Here is a 17,286-nt window from a genome sequence, read left to right as displayed (position 1 = left end):
GTTCTGCGTTTCTGACGAGCTCCCAGGCTACGTCCCACACCGGTAGCCGGGCTGCGGGATGCCCAGGTCCTCTCACCGGGCCCACACCGGTCTCCACCCCCCAGCCCGCCCCCATCCAGCCTTCGCACCGCATCCATGGTGATTGTTCTAAACAATCTGAGGCGGAAGTCTGCCAAGAGTAAATTGCGAAAGTTCGGTAGAAAGCTGTTTGACGTCTACCAAGGATTTTTAAAAGAAATTTGTGCAAAATACAAAAATATTTTAAAGCATCCTGGGTAAGTTTGACATGTTGGAAATAAACACAGAACATTAAAGAAATTAATTTGTTTTGATTACGTTATGAAATAGTGTCTAGTCATTTAAAAAGATGTTTATGAAGCCTTTGGTGTCATGGAGAAGTGTTTAACAAAACTTCTTAAGGAAAACATAAAAACAAAAAGCTGTAAACATACAGAGTTTCAACTATGTAAGGAAATGTATAGGAAGATAGATAATAAGATCTCTGGGAAGTAGTTTCCTTTTTGACTTCTTGTTTTTACATATTTTCTATAATGAGCATCTTATATAATAAGGAATAAAAAGTCCTCCAACCCTATTACATGGAAGGCCCTTTGTGATATGGTGATTCCTGCCCACTTCTCAAGCCTCATTGCTCATCATCTCCTCCTGTTCTAATTCGTAACTTCCTCGAATATTCATTTCCCTGCTCCTTGTCTGCAGGACTGTTCTCTCTGCCTAGAAAATGCCTACTTTCCCCGTCTGTGCTAGGATTACTCCTACAGACCCTTTAAGACTTGGACAGAGGCTCACCTCCAGCCAAGCCTCTTTCTGGGGCTTCTTCCCCGCCCCCGAATGTACTCTCTGCTGTTCGTATGTGTTCTTACACCTAGGAAGGAAGAGAGCATTCATCCTCACCAACTGCCCTCCTGGTTTTCCCCCCACCTCACTGGCCACTCTTCACTCCCCCTTCTGGCTCCCTTTCCTCTATCCAACCTAAGTGCTGGGGTTCCTCAAGGCTTGGCCTTGAGACATTTCTCTTATGCTTTTTCCCTAAGTGACTGCCTCAATTCCCATGAACTTAAATATCTTTATGGTTAAGATTCCCAACTTTTTGTCTCCAGCCCTGACCTCTACTCCGAATTCCAGACTTGAATATCCACGGTGTCTAGCTGACACATCCACTTAGGTGTTAAACAAACATCTCAAATTGAACATACTCCTTATTTACCTGGGATAAGTTCCAAGACCCCAGTGGATGCCTGAAACCACAGATAGTACTGAACCCTATATATACCATGGCTTTTCCTATACATACATGCCTATGATAAAGTATTTTACCAGTTAGGCACAGTAAGGGATTAACAACAATAATAGAACAGTTATACTGTGATGAAAGGCGAATGTGGTCTCTCTCAAAATATCTTGTATGACTACTCACTGTGTTCGTAACTTTTGCAGTTTGAGGTGCGACAGCAAAACTAGCACAAATTTCTTTTTCCTATTTGTTTTTACTGAAGATGGTGGCAACCTCAGCATATGACTTTTTCCCTTTCCTTACTCAGTCGAGAACTTTCACCCTTTCACTTAAAGGAAGTACTTTATGGATTCTCTTTGGCATATATGAATTGCCAGCATCACTCCTCGTGTGCTCTGGGGTCACTGTTAAGTAAGATAAGGGTGACCCGAACACAAGCACTGTGATACTGTGACAGTCAATCTGATAACCCTGACGGCTACTAAATGACTAAGGGGCGAGATACGTTGGACAAAGGGATGATTCACGTCCCAGGTCGGCCAAGATGTCATCACGCTGCTCAGAAGTGTGCAATTGAAAACTTATTGATCATCTCTGGAATTTTCCATCTCGTATTTACAGACCAAGGTTGACCGTGGGTGACTGACACCTCGGAAAGTGAAGCCTTGGGTGAGGGGACTAACTGTCCTCATAAGAGTACCCTTGATCTTTGCCTCCTGACCTGGCCCTCCCCACGCTAGGCCCGTGAACCGTCTCATCTCCATACACTGGCACCACCTGCTCAGGTGTTCAAGAAGTAAATCTAGTCGTCACTTCCTAGCCTCATTCTCCAAATTAATTCCATTAGCGAGTCGTGTCAGTGCCAGGTCCAAAATACACCTCGATTCTGCCGCTTTTCTCTATCACTACTGCTCTTAGTACAGGCTGTCATTTCTCAACTGGAGTCCTGCAAAAGCCTACGTGGTGTCACTCCACTATTGCTCCCCTCCAGCCCATCTTCCATACAGCTGAAAAAGTAGCCTTAAACCGAAGTGGGACATGTCCTCCTTCTGCTCTAAATTCCCAGTGTGCCTGGAATACAACCCTAACCTCTGATGGCCTACACAGCCTCGTGGGACTGCTCCCTGAGCCTTACTTTGTGCCCCTCTCCTTCTGCTTGCTGCTCTCAAGGACTTGTTTCACTGATTCAGAAATCTGCACTGTGCATCTATGTGCCAGGTACTGTACGAGGTGCTGGGAATATAACAACGGACAACCAAGAAACAGACCCTCTCCTCAGAGAGGTTATATCCTTGTGGGAGGAGCAGATAATAAACAAGGAAATAAATAACTTAAGGCAGCTCTAAATTACTTCCTAGTTCAGAGGACTCTCTCTCCACGTGGCTGGGTCTCAGCTTAAGTGTCACTTCTTCAGAGGCCTCTCCTGGTCACCCTGTCTAAAGGAGATATCTTTGGTCTTCTATTCTTTCTCCTTTGCACTCTTAAGTGCACTTATCAAAACTTGCAGTTATCTTGTCTGTTTTTTGGGTCTTGATCAGTTTCACTACAAATTTATAGAATGAATGTATTAGACTCTTTTGTAAATCAATTGTTTCCTTTGTTTTTCTGGTTTTGGATCCCATTAGTTCCAGAGGACAGATTAGGCCTTGGGTCTTCAACACGCATCACTGTGCCTACTGTCTAGAGCAGCAACTCTCAATGTATGGTACAGGGACCCTAAGACCCTTCCGGGGGCTCTTAAGTTCAAAACTATTTCACAATAATACCAAAATGATGTTATCTGCCTTCTTCACTCTCCTCTCACGAGTATATGAAGTGTTCCAGAGGTTACACAACTTAGATATTGAAACAGATTGAATGAAGAAGCAGATAGCAGAATAGAGCAATCTTCTTAAGCCAGACATTAGAGAGATTTGAAAAATGTAAAACAATACCACTCTTGCCACTAAATTTTTTTGAAAAGTTATTTTTCATAAAAATGTTACTTATATTAACATTAACTTTTTTATTTAAAAAATGGTTTTAAAAGTATCTTGGTTTTAATTTCTACATGGTAAATAACAATGTATATAACAAATATACACAAAAGTTAGGTTCTCAATAATTTCTAAGAGTGTAAAGGAGTCATGAGACTAAAAAGTCTGGTAAATCCTGGCTATAAATGAAGAGGGAAATAAAAAGGCACTAAGAAGCAAACACCAGTGTCCTCAAGAAAAAAATTAAAATACAGGATTATGCCTCCATATCCCAGTTTTTTTTCATAAAGACCACTGAAAATATATTTCTGGAGGGATATGGAATGTCCCCTTTTCCATTTAAATAGAGTTTCTTCTTCGAGAGGCAGAGAAGAATAGTAGAACGGACACCAGAAAATGTGAATTTAAATTAAAAAAAGGGGGGGGCACATAATGTGCTTAGGAGAGTAAGCAATCAGAAAAAATTAAGTTTACCAAAAAAGCACCTGAATATTACTTCAAAATCCACCATTTATTTGCTGTGAGACCTTGGGAAGTTATTTAACTTCTCTGAATCTATTTCCATATCTAGAACACAGAAATAGGGAACTCCCGGGCAGTCCAGTGGTTAGTACTCTGGGCTTTCACTGCCAAGGGCCTGGGGGTTCAGTCCCTGGTCAGGAACTAAGATCCTGCAAGCCACGCAGCGCAGCCAAAAACAAACAAACAAAAAAAGTAGAACACGGAAATCATGCATGCCACAGTACGCTCTCTATTGCAACTACTCGTGGTAAAACCACAATTTCAAAAGGAAAAATGAATTAAAGCAAATTAACAGCAGTGGTATTATAAATGTTACATGGGCACTCGCAGTTATTTTAGCGATCCTGGCATTTTCCCATAGGACTTGTTTTTGTGCTCTGATACTTTTTTCAATCTTTCTTTTTTTAATTTTAAAAAATTAATTAATTAATTTTTGGGGTTGCATTGGGTCTTTGCTACTGCACGCAGGCTTTCTCTAGGTGCGGAGAGTGGAGGCTACTCTTTGTTGTGGTGCGCGGGCTTCTCATTGCGGTGGCTTCTCTTGTTGCGGAGCACGGGCTCTAGGTGCACGGGCTTCAGTAGTTGTGGCACGTGGGCTCAGCAGTTGTGGCTCATGGGCTCTAGAGCGCAGCCTCAGTAGTTGTGGTGCACGGGCTTCGTTGCTCCGCGGCATGTGGGATCTTCCTGGACCAGGGCTCAAACCCGTGTCCCCTGCATTGGCAGGCGGATTCTTAACCACTGCGCCACCAGGAAAGTCCCTCAATCTTTAAAAACTCTTTGCGATGAAATATTTTTTGGCCTCCCAAGACTTTCATAGCATTACATATACTGTGAATATATTATGTATTATTATATATCATATTGTATACAGGCATTTCTTTCTGTATTTATATTTGGCTCCATCCTTTAGACAATGTCAGATATGTAAATAGGCAAAATTATAATTTGACATAACATTCTGCTGGCAAAAGCACTCAGGTGTTTAAACATATATGAGATACTGCAAAGATAATTAGAAAGTGATTGAAAAGATTATCAAGATGCTCACCAAAAATATCTTAGCAGTTGTTACTCTGGGTGGTAGAATATAGGATGTTTTATATTATCTTCTTTTTAAATTTTAATTTTATAATGAACATGTATAATCAGAAAAATGTTAAAGGTATTCTCACCTTAAAAAAAAAAACTAGAAAATTTAATTGGCAAATCTTCTGTAAATTTAGAAGAAAAAAAAGAAAACTTGTTATTTGTGGATACAAGAAAATTTGGGAGTACAGTTGACTCTTGAGCAACACAGGTTGGAACTGTGCAGGTCCACTAACAGGTGGATTTTTTAAAATAAATAGGTACTACAAGAGCTCTGCGGTTGGTTAAACCTATGGACGTGGAACCACAGATATGGAGGGCTGACTGTAAAGCTATGTGTGGACTTTCAACTGCGTGGTGGGTCGGCACCCCAACCCCCAAGTTGTTCAAGGATCAACTTTATATTTCACTAAGCAACAGAGCACTTTTGATGACAATTTCAAATCTGGTATGTTTGGGGGGAAAAAAAATGTGCAAAGATGACCAATAAAGAAGCAGTGGTATTCCTTTCTTTTTCTACTGTATTTCTAAACAAACCATAAAATATGCAAAAGTTGTATTTACTGGCCATTGTCCTGTAGGATACAAAGATGACATTGTTATTTTTTCTTCCATGTAATTCACTTATTCAATAGACATTTACTGAACACCGACGTTCAGGGATTATTCTAGGGGCTAGGACATCATGGTGCCTAAAACTTAAGAGTCTCTTGCTTTCACAATGCTTAATAATCCAGTGGAGAAATAAGTAAATAAGCAGTCAAATAAGTAAATTATTACATGGATATGGAAGGAAAGAGAAATCTTGAATAAATCCTTATGATATTTTATTCTATAAGTTTCGATAATCTATTTCAGGGGTTGACAAACTTTTTCTGTAAAGGGCCAGACAGTAAATATTTAAACCTCTGGGGGTCACACAGTCTGTTGCAACCATTCAACGTTGCCATTAGAGTGGCAAACAACCACATACAACACATACACGATTGAGTGTGGCTATGTTCTGGTAAAATTTTATTTACAAAGATAGGCGTGGGGTAGGACAGACACATCGCCAATAGTTTGCCAACCCCTGGTCTAAAGAGCTAACAGTAACTACAAAATAAATCCTACAGCACTTTTCCAAAGCATAACTGAAAGCATTTAGATGTAGCAGTTCAACTAGTTCGGCTGGTATCTTCCTATTTTCTGAAAATACTTAATGGCTTATATATAATTATTTTATTTCAAAGTTTTTGTAACTTGGGAAAAGATCATAAAAGATAACTAAGTACTCAGCCTTAGTCAAAAGGATATATATACCTTTGAGGCTGCCTCTTTGTGGACTTAGACTCATACCTGAATTTTCCTTGTGTTTCTGTCAATAATCTGATGCAGAAAAATAATAAAAACTTTAAGTTTGGTTTCTACATCTTTAGAAATAGAAGATTACTGCCATCTAACTCCATAAAAAGCAGCTGTAATAATAAAGCACATCCCAAAGCTTGAACAGGTGGAAAATAGCACAGTTTTAAAATTTTACTGAGTAAAGATATTTCTTCTCAGTCTGCTGGGAACCAAGGAGAGAAACGAATAGAAATCCTCTCTTGGTAATAAAATCTAGAGTCTGATGTACACAGCTCACCTTCAAGCTCTCCCCTCAATACAGGCAGATTGCTTGTCTTGTCTTACTAAGAGAATAATCTTTTTCCTTAGTAACCCACTGAGTATTCTCAATGCACTAGTCAACATTTTCTGGTGAACAGAATGTGGCTAGCCCTCCCTTCAAAATAAAAAAATCTTTCAATTTCAAATGAGAAACATATCTGTTAGAGGGAAAAGTCAAACTTCACATAATTGTAAAAAGAAAAAGTGCCTCTCCCCTATTTCCCTCCACAAAAGAAGCCACTGTTAAAAGAGTCTGGTGTTTAGTCTTCTATACTTTTCTCTACATATGTCACATGCATATTTATAAACAATTATTGAGTTTATGAGTTTAGTTTTTTCTTTTAAGCAAAAATGGTACCTTACTTTGCATATGGCTCTGCAATTTTGTTTCATTTAATATCAAAGACTTTTAAATTGTTCTTAGTTATCTAATAAGAATTAACAAATGACTTCTTAAAATCAGAAGTTCTAAAGACAGAAACAATTTTAAAATGCAATGTTAAATTTCTGGTAAAGTTTCCTTTAATCCACTCAAACAATTTAATTCTAAATAGCTCCATGGTAGAAAAAGTTCCTTGTATTTCTCACTAATAAAGGAAATCTTTAATGGAAAACAACAACAAAAAAAGGTTGCAACACTTAGCAATATACTGTAGTTAAAATAGAAACATAAATCATACAGTTCATTCAAAAAGTATTTTAATATAAACATCATTTATAAACAAAAACAAATAATGTTGATATTTTAGTTCTAAAAAATTCGTGGTTTCTCTCAAACACTAAGATGCCACCTCAATAGTGATTGCCTCACATTTTCCGGTCTCTTGATCTGTGCATGTCACGTGTAAAGATCCATCCCTAAGCAAACAAAAAATAACAATTCATAAGCTCAATATATAAAAACAGATAGTCCTTAAGAAATTACTTGAGGACTTTGAGTAAACAATAGATCATTTTACTTTTTGAAAGAAGAGCATTAAGAGGTAAAGAAGAGACACAACTTTATGTCTTTACATTTAGAACCGTATGCCATAATTAGGTAGTTGTTCTTAAAAATTTCCTCCTAGATCACTGTGATGAAAAGTTGTATTCCTTGAGAACCCATGATGATAAATACCTTAAGTTGAAAACTTTATGCAAGTTCAAGAAGTATCAAGCTGTTTTCAAGCCCAGGCCATGGCAGACCAACCCTAATGAATTCTACATTTTGGCTAATTATGGTTTATGGAATGAATTGTCCTTAATGTTAATTTGGAACTGATTTACTTGTAACACATAGTATTATGGATGGACTGTTGTTAAGGAAATGATAATAGCTGGATTTAATTAGTAATTTATTTTCTACAGATTTCCTGTTGCAATATTGAAATAAACCTACCCTTTCATAGGACAAAAAATCAATTATGTAAATCTCAGAAAATTATATTTAATGTTGATGAAAATTATATCTCAAACTTGCATGGACCAGTTTTTTAGGTTGACTACACCCATAATAATAAAAGAGTTCATAAAAAATTCAGAGTGCAAATGACCTGAGATATACTTTTCTTTGTAAATACAGTAATTTTACAGGGCAAAAATTTCAGTTACTGATAAGATCTTTATAAGTTTTTAATTAATGATTTTCCCAGAATGACAACAGGTTAAGAATCAATAAACTAATAAAAAAGGTCAAGTCTCAAAGCGAATTTTCTTAACATCAGAAGTCGTTTAATTTTTTACCTTTTCATAGTAAGAACAGCTAATATGTCACGTAATCCATTTTCTTTTTTATCTAAATCCTGGAGTACAACCTGTTTAAGGCAAAAATAATACAAAGATGATTTAGTACTTTGACATATTAATAAACTGATGCATCAATTTTCCAATGGACTAAATCTTACTCATTACTGAAATGAACCTTTTAAAACAGGGCAGTTTTCAATTCTCCTACCATTTATCATAATTTGGAAAATAGAATTAAGCTTTCTTAACTGACATGTCTCTTCTAAAAAGATAACTAATATATTTAATATATTTGTCCCTCTTAAATGTCATGTCCTAGATTAAGATGATTATTTATATGAAGTACTGTTTGTCTCAGAAAATAAAGACTAAAAAAAAAAAAACAAAAACAAAACAAAGACTGCTTTTCTTTCTGGTAACTGCACCGTTACAGTAACACGTAAATTACATTTTGGTAAGCCTTTTATATATACCTTAAAAAATTCAAATATTTTAAATGCACTTGGAAAACCTATTTAAAAGAAATACATGTCAATGTTTTTGGTACAGCTAAGATTACACTTGTAACGAATTTACTATAAAACTCCTTGGTTTCCTAGAGGAAGGTATACCAATAGACCAAGTTTGAAAGTGGCTTTTCAGATTTTGCCAAAATCAAGTTTTATGACCTTAGGTAAGTACTAAGTCTACTCCTTTGTAGAATGAGGAGGTGAGAAGAGATGGAATCTCTAGAAGATTCTCTTCCAAATAAAGTATTATGTGACGAATTTTTCTCTTTCCAGCATCTGTAAGTTAGGATGTAGTGACGGTAGCTGTAGTGTCTCAAGAGTAGTATGTGGAGAGAAAAGGTAAGAAATGTACCAGAGAGGAATACTAAGACTTCCACCTGAGTTTAGAAATCTGGTGCACAGGAAAATGCTTCTATAGTGATATACCACAGAAACATCTGGCGGAGCTTTGAAACCTTTACTAGTTGAAAGAGCCCTTCTCCAGCAGATCCTAAGATGTTAATTCTGAGGTGGAGCCCAGACATATTATGTGTGTGTGTTTTCATTATCCTTTTGTTGAAATTAGAAAACAGATATAAAGCTAAAGATACTATACATTCTCTTTTGTTACCTACATTTGTTTTATTTTTACTGTAAAAGTGATTAATCTTCATGTTCTGTTCTGTCTGTAAAAAATTCAGCATGAAGTGTTAAAAAGTAAAAAAAAACCTTCTTGGTACCTTCAAATCTACCCACTGTTAAGTTTCCTCAGTACAGTTCAAATACCTACAGTTGCTTCCTGTATCCACGCGTGGGTATCTAAATACACACACCTATCCAAACGCCACTCCTTCACACACACCCACTTTCAATCGTACTTGAACACAATGGTACCATGCTGTAAATACAGTTCTGCAGTCCTTGTGTGTGTGCTCTAATGAAACTATATTTCTTGGGCATGTTTCTAAGCAAATAACATGGCTCCACCTCATTCCTTTTAAAGGATGTGGAGGACCATATCCTATGATATATGCATGTGGTATTTGAAAAAACAAACTTATCCTATGTCAGAGGCAGCATGGTATAATGGCAAGAGCATGGGCCCAGGAGTAAAACCAACCTGAGGCTAAATCTCAGCTCAGTCAAGAAAATAACAAGGTATTTACTACCATGAGCCTGTTTCTTAATCATCAATAAAATGCACATAATAATGTCTATCTCACAGCATTTTGAGATTATGTTTGTAAACTGCCTAGTACAGCACACCTGGCATTTAGCAAACAAAGAAATGTCATTTCCACTGCCACTGACCTTATTACCAAGGAGGGTTAAGAGCACAAAGGCAAGCAGTAGAAATACAACTGTACTTTATTTTCCTCTAACTCTTTCAAATGCAATTGCCTATTTCTCCTCTCTTTCAAAAATAAATAAGTACAAGTAATCCATTCATAAAAATGTGTTAAATGTCCTATATGCATATTATATTGATATTAAACTGAGTCTAATCCAGAAGGAAAAACTAAACAGTTTCACGTGATTAATTCATAGTCCAATCTGAGGTAGTCACCTGTGCAAACTTGTTTTCCTCTTTTGCAGAGTTTTTCCCCTCAGACTCATAGAGTTCAAGACATACTGAGGATATACTTCCAGGAGCCTGTAATGTGTGTTGTCTTCGAGCTGGCAAAGGCGTCCCTGATGGAAACAGTACTTTGAAACTGTTGGCTCCTGATTCATCGACTCCCTAATAAGCAGGAAAATAATATGCACATCCTTTGATATCATTACAATGATAAAAAGTCACTCCTATTATAAATTAATATATATTCCTTGTTGATAATCTGGAAACTACACAGTGGCAAAGAGAAGACAATAGAAATGATCCTTCATTCCGACCCACTTTATTTAAAAATAAATTGAAACATACACCTCTCTACTTGTATTAGAATCTTAAGCTTAAAAACACAGTTAATAAAGAAATTAACATATTAGATTAATACTAACTAAAAGAATATCAGAAACTCATTAAAAGTAAATCTATAACTCGAAATTTAAAATTTTTACCAGTACACAAGGTTTTATTTTAAAAACAGTACGTATGTAAACCTGTGGCGATAAATTTATACTACTATGGAAAAGTGAAGAAAAGGTCAACATACCTTAACTAAAATATCTTTGGCTGAACACTCTATCTTAAGAGCGTCCTCCACTAAAAGGTTTTCTTTCCCAATAAGGATTCCTGCTTCCATAGCTGCACCAATAGGGATAACTTCATCAGGAGGGACAGAATTGAGAAGCTCAACAGCTGGGAAAAGATCTTTAATCATTTGTTGTAGCCTTGGGATTCGAGAAGACCCTCCACAAAGGACAACCTAGAAAATAAAAATAATTTTGTTTTTTACTTTTAGAACAATGATTGTTTCTCAAAATTAAGTGTAACAGGACAAGTCATCTTCATCACATGAAAAGGTAAAATATAAGAAGCCCTATTTTAACATATTATTTTATGTTATACTTACCATATATACATATAAATATGTATTTAATACATTATAAATATTTAACGTACTGTTTACCCACAGCAACAAAATTTAAAATGAGATCTCACCACATATTAGAAAATATGATATAATAAGATATATATGGCTCCTGATGAATACTGGGCATATGAGGCTTAACCATACATACACATTTGTATAGGAAATACTGTACTTAATATTTCGTACTGTTCAAGCGTTATCTAAAAGAAGTGTTTACATAAATCACAGCATTTCTGTGGCAAAATAAACAGTGGCAATCTTCTCTATGTGAAAACTATGCCATAGATTTTGTCTTCACTGTGGAATAATAATTTTCTTGAGGAAAAAGATGTTTTTATACAACTACGTTTTAAGCTCTAGGTACCACTTGATTAAATATGCACAAAAACTCCATATAAAATTGTCCCTTTATGAGCCTGCCCACACATCTAGTGCCCCAACTTTTATAGCTGCCACCCAAAGGATGGCCCCCCAGATCTCCAGCTCTGAGAGCCAACAGGGCTTGCATTCATGAGTCCCATAGGATGAGAGCAAACAAAGAAGCAGTTTTTTAATGGGCAAAGGAGCAACTCTTGCCCTGTGGCTATACACCAGGGTTCAGCACAGAGGGAGAAGGCAAGCATGCCCATCTCCCAGCTTCTCCCTGGAAGGGTGTGACTGCATGCTTTCCCAGCTGCTGCCGCCTGAGGGTCCAGTTTCTAATCAGCCTATATCTAGGTGCTGCCTTTGATCTTCCTCTTTTTTTGATCATCATCACTCATGATGGTCTTGGCACACCCTCAAATACTGAGAGCCACCAAGAACACAAATGGCAGCTTAGATGGGCACAAAGTTTTGAGAAGCTACCAGGAACTCAGGTAGGACTGACTAACAAGGTTCATCTCCTACACAGGACCAGTCTGTCAAAACTGGAAGAGGTGGTAGTTTTTTGTTTTTTGTTTTTTTTGAGGTAGCAGTTTTATGTAAAGCCCAGAAACCAACACAGAGAGTCTAGGAAAATGCAGATACAGAAAAATATGTTCCAAACAAAATAACAAGATAAATTTCCAGAAACTGATCTTAATGAAACAAAGATAAGTGATTTACTTGATAGAGTTAAAAACAACAGTAATAAAGATGTTCAGTGAAGTCAGGAGAGTAATGCATGAACAAAGTATGAATTTCAACAGAGATAGAAAATATGAAGTACCAAAGAGAAATCATAGAGCTGATGAATACAATAACTGAACTTAAAAACTCAATAGAGGGTTTCAACAGCACACTAAATAAAGTGAAAGAAAGGGTCAGTGAATTTGAAGACAGGGCAGAGGAAGTTATTCAGAGGAGCAAAAAGGAAGAAGAATGAAGATGCATTCAGGGACTTACAGAACACCAGTAAGTGGACCAATATATGCAAATATAAGGGTCTCAGAAGGATAAGTGGGGGGAGAGGGGGGCAGAAAACTTACTCGAAGAAATTACAGCTGAAAACTTCCCTAATCTGGGGAAAGAAACAGCCAGATCCAGTAAGCCCAAAAAGTACCAAATAAGATGAATCTAAAGTGACCCACACTGAGACACATCATAATCAAATTGCCAAAAGTTAAAGACAGAAAGACTTAAAAGCAGCAAGAGAAAAGCAACTTGGTTAGATACAAGGGAACACCCTTAAAACTATAAGTGGGTCTTGCAACAGAAATCTTGCAAGCCAGAAGGGAGATATTCAAAGTGCCATAAGAAAAAAACCGTCAGCCAAGAACACCCAATTCAGCAAAGGTGCTCTCCAAAACTGAAGGAGAGATGAGTGTTTTTACACAAACAAAAGCTGAAGGAGTTCACCACTACTAGACTGGCCTTACAAAAGATGTCAAATGGAGTTGTTCGAGTTTAAACAAAATGCTAATTAATAAACATGAAAACATATAAAAGTATAAAACTCACTGGTAAAGATAAATATAGTTAGATTCAGAATACTCCAATATTGTAATGGTAGTGGGCAAATCACCTATAACCTTAGTACAAAGGTTTAAAGACAAAGGCATTAAAAATAACTGTAATTACAATAACTTGTTAAGGGATACACAAAAGATGTAATTACAATAACTTGTTAAGGGATACACAAAAGATGTAAACTGTGGGGAGAAGGAGTGTAAAAATGTAGAGCTTTTGTATGCGTTTGAAGTTAAGTTGTTGTCAGCTTAAAACATGTTATTTTAACTGTGTAAGATGTTTTACATAAGCTTCATGGTAACCACAAAAGAAAAATCTGTAGTAGACACACAAAAGGTAAAGAGAAAAGAATTAAAGCAAACCACTACAGAAAGTCATCAAATCATGAAAGAAGAGGACAGGAAAGAAAGAAATGATCTACAAAACAGACAGAAAATGATTAACAAAATGGCAATAGTAAGGTCATACCTATCAAAAATTACTTTAAATTACTTTCTACACACTACAAATTATTGGATGAAGAAATTAAGAAGACAATCCCATTTACAGGACTATCAAAAAGAATAAAATACTTAAATAAATTTAACTAAGAAGGTGAAATATCTGTACTCTGAAAACTGCAAGACTTTGATGAAAGACACTGAAGACACAAATACATGGAAAGATATTCCGGGTTTATGGATTGGAAGAATTAATATTGTCAAAATGTCCTTACTACTCCAAATATTCAATGTAATCCCTATCAAAATTCCAATGGCATTTTTCATAGAAACAGAAAAAACAATCCTGAAATTTGTGTGGAACCACAAGAGACCCCAAATAGCCAAAACAATCTTGAGAAAGAAGAGCAAAGCTGGAGGCATCACACTTCCTGATTTCAAACTATATTACAAGCTGTAGTAATCAAAACAGTAAGGTATTCGCATAAAACAAGTCAAACAGATCAATGGAACAGAACAGAGAGCCCAGAAATAAACCCACATATATAGGGTCAATTAATTTTCAATAAAGGAGCCAAGAATATACAACAAAGAAAGAAGAGTCTCCTTAATAAATGGGGTGGGGAAAACTGGATATCTACATGCAAAAGAATGAAACTGGACCACTATCTTACACCACACATAAAAATCAACTCAAAATGGATTAAAGACTCGGAATAAAACCTAAAACGATAAAACTCCTAGAAGAAAACATAAGGGGTAAGCTCCTTGACAATGGTCTTGGCAATGCTTTTTGGATTTGACACCCAAAGCAAAGGAAAGCAAAAACAAACAAGTGGGACTTATCAAACTAAAAAGCATGCACAGCAAAGGAAACCATCAACAAAATGAAATGGCAACCTATTGAATGAGAGAAAATATTTGTAAATCATATATCTAAAAAGGGGTGAGTATCCAAAGTACACAAGAATCTCATTAACTCAATAGCAAAAAACCAAATAGCACAATTTAAAAATGAGCAAGGGATCTGAATAGACATTTTTCCAAAGAAGACTTACAAGTAGCCGAAGGTACCTAAAGGGTGCTCAACATCACTAATCATTAGGGAAATGGAAATAAAGATCACAATGAGACATCACTTCATACCTGTTAGGACGTCTATTACTAAAAAGACAAGAGATAACAAATATTGGTGAAGATGGACAGAAAGGAGAACACTTATACACTGTTGGGAATGTAAACTGGTATAGCCACTATGGAAAACAGTATGGAAACTCTTCATGAAATTAAAAGTAGAATTACCTTATGATCCAGCAATCCCACTTCTGAGTATATACACAAAGGAAACAATCACTATCTCATAGAGATATCTGTACTCTCATGTTCACTGCAGCGTTATTCACAATAGCCAAGGTATTTGGAAACATACTATGGAAAGATCATAAGTGTGTGTCAGTGGATGAATGGATAAAGAAGATGTGGGACAGATATACAATGCAATATTATTCAGTTTAAAGAAGGAAGTCCTGCCATTTGTAACAACTTGAAAGAACCTGGAGGGCAATACACTAAGTGAAATGAGCCAGACAGAGAGACAAAAACTGCACGGTATCACTTATATGTGGAGTCTAAATTAAAACAAAACAAACAAAACAACTCATAGAAACATAAAGCAGAAAAATGGTTGGGGTTGAGGGGGTAGGGAAAACAGGGAGGGGATGGTAAAAGGGTACATACAAACTTTTAGTTATAAGATGAATAAGGTCTGAGGATCTAATGTATAACATGGTGATTACAGCTGATAATATTGTGTAGTATATTTGAGATTTGCTAAGAGAGTAAAACTTAAGTGTTTTCACCTCCTGCAGAAAAGGTTAATATATAAGGTGATAGATGTGTTAATTAACTCGATGGTAATAATAATCCCTGCACAATACATATACTAAATCTCATGTTGTATACTTTAAATACCTTACAATTTTATTTGTTAATTATACCTCAATAAAGCTGAATAAAATAAAATTGCTCCTTTATAAATATTTTAATTTCCTCCTTAATTAATACGTTTAACACTTGTAAGTCCATGGGTATGCAGAATATTGAGTATGTTCTCTCAAGGAGGGAAATCATCAATAATCACTACTAATTTCAGTCTATATACGGATGTTCTCAAAGCTCCATGTGGTGGAGAAGATGAGCAACTGATGAAAATGAGGTCCCGCTCACATCAGCCGTGAAACGCGGAGGGAGACCACGTTCCTCCGCAGGTAAGGGCATGAGGAACATCAACTCAGGGTTACAAAGAAAAAAGAAAAGCAGGTTTGCCTCGGCAGAGTTCTCCCAAAAGTCTGCTTTGGAGGTAAGTTAAAAGGAAAGTCTTCTCTAAAATGTCTGACACCAGGTAAATACCATGAGAATAAAAATGGAGGTTATGCCTTTTCATGAACTTCTTATAGTCAACATCAAAATGCTTTATAAATAAGCAATAAGTGGTGCTGTGTTAAAACAAAAAACAAAAAAAACCCTGGAAAATCTTGTTTTTTGGTATTCTCATTTAAAGGGTAAAAAGTACTAATAGTGTGTCATTATTAATGCTGGCAGTAACCGGAAAATTTTAATTTAAATAAATTCTTTAAACATTTACTCTGTAGTCTCAGATTTCTTTGGCAAACTTAGAGGAAAACTGAAAATATTATAGATTATTCTGAAAATAAAGAAAATAATAAAATCTATCAGAGCCTGTGGAATAAAACCAAGCTGCTAATGAGTAAAATGGTAGTTAATTTTTTTTTTTTTTGTGGTACACGGGCCCCTCACTGTTGTGGCCTCTCGCGTTGCGGAGCACAGGCTCCGGACATGCAGGCTCAGCGGTCATGGCTCACGGGCCCAGCCATTCCACGGCATGTGGGATCTTCCCGGACCGGGGCACGAACCCGTGTCCCCTGCATCGGCAGGCGGACTCTCAACCACTGCGCCACCAGGAAAACCCGGCAGTTAATTTTTTAGTTAGGGAAAAAAATGAAATAAATTAATTAATGTTCAAAATAAACATTTATAAAAATAATAAAAGTATCCTGGAAAGACTGGAAGAAATAAAGTGCAAACCAGAAATAAAACAATTAGAAAAGAGAAATTTATCACCTGGAAAAACAAATCTAAGAAAGTTTTTTTTGGGTTGTAGTGCCAGGAGTTGGGAGTAAAAAAAAGAATAAAACAAATATCTACAAAACCTAGGGAAAGAAAAAAAATAGATAAACTCAAAAAGAAAAAGATAAATAAATAAAAAGAGAGAAAAATTGGCCAGTTTTAATTTAAATAACTTCCTTATACTTTAAAAATTTAATATCAAAAGCTACGTAAAATTAAAAATTACAAGAACATTATGCAAAGTTGTATGTTAAAAGTTTAAATCACTATGAAATAGGTCTATAAAATACTTAATTCAAAATTGAAGCAGGGGCTTCCCTGGTGGCGCGGTGGTTGAGAGTCCGCCTGCCGATGCAGGGGACACGGGTTTGTGCCCCGGTCTGGGAAGATCCCACGTGCCGCGGAGCAGCTGGGCCCGTGAGCCATGACGGCTGAGCCTGCACGTCCGGAGCCCGTGCTCCGCAATGGGAGAGGCCGAAACAGTGAGAGGCCCACGTACCACAAAAAAAAAAAAAAAAAACAAAACAAAAAACA

The 17,286-nt window shown here is 36.5% G+C and overlaps 1 protein-coding gene across 1 annotated transcript in view; it reads right to left on the bottom strand.

Moving 5' to 3' along the window:
- Positions 1 to 7,168: 7,168 nt before the first annotated feature.
- The window catches only part of HSPA14 (heat shock protein family A (Hsp70) member 14), a 34,282-nt gene continuing 24,164 nt past the window's right edge, over positions 7,169 to 17,286 (bottom strand). The window contains exons 11-14 of the mRNA XM_065871148.1: positions 10,856 to 11,068; positions 10,267 to 10,440; positions 8,209 to 8,279; positions 7,169 to 7,344 (exon numbers count right to left, since the gene is read on the bottom strand). Coding sequence (XP_065727220.1) covers positions 7,266 to 7,344; positions 8,209 to 8,279; positions 10,267 to 10,440; positions 10,856 to 11,068 — 537 coding nt within the window. The 3' untranslated portion in view covers positions 7,169 to 7,265. The remainder of the gene's footprint in view (positions 7,345 to 8,208; positions 8,280 to 10,266; positions 10,441 to 10,855; positions 11,069 to 17,286) is intronic.

The sequence above is a fragment of the Phocoena phocoena genome, chromosome 2 (assembly GCF_963924675.1).
Source record: "Phocoena phocoena chromosome 2, mPhoPho1.1, whole genome shotgun sequence".
NCBI lineage: Eukaryota > Metazoa > Chordata > Mammalia > Artiodactyla > Phocoenidae > Phocoena > Phocoena phocoena.
Note: the sequence above shows the minus strand (reverse complement) of the source record. Positions and strands in the feature narration are given on the sequence as shown.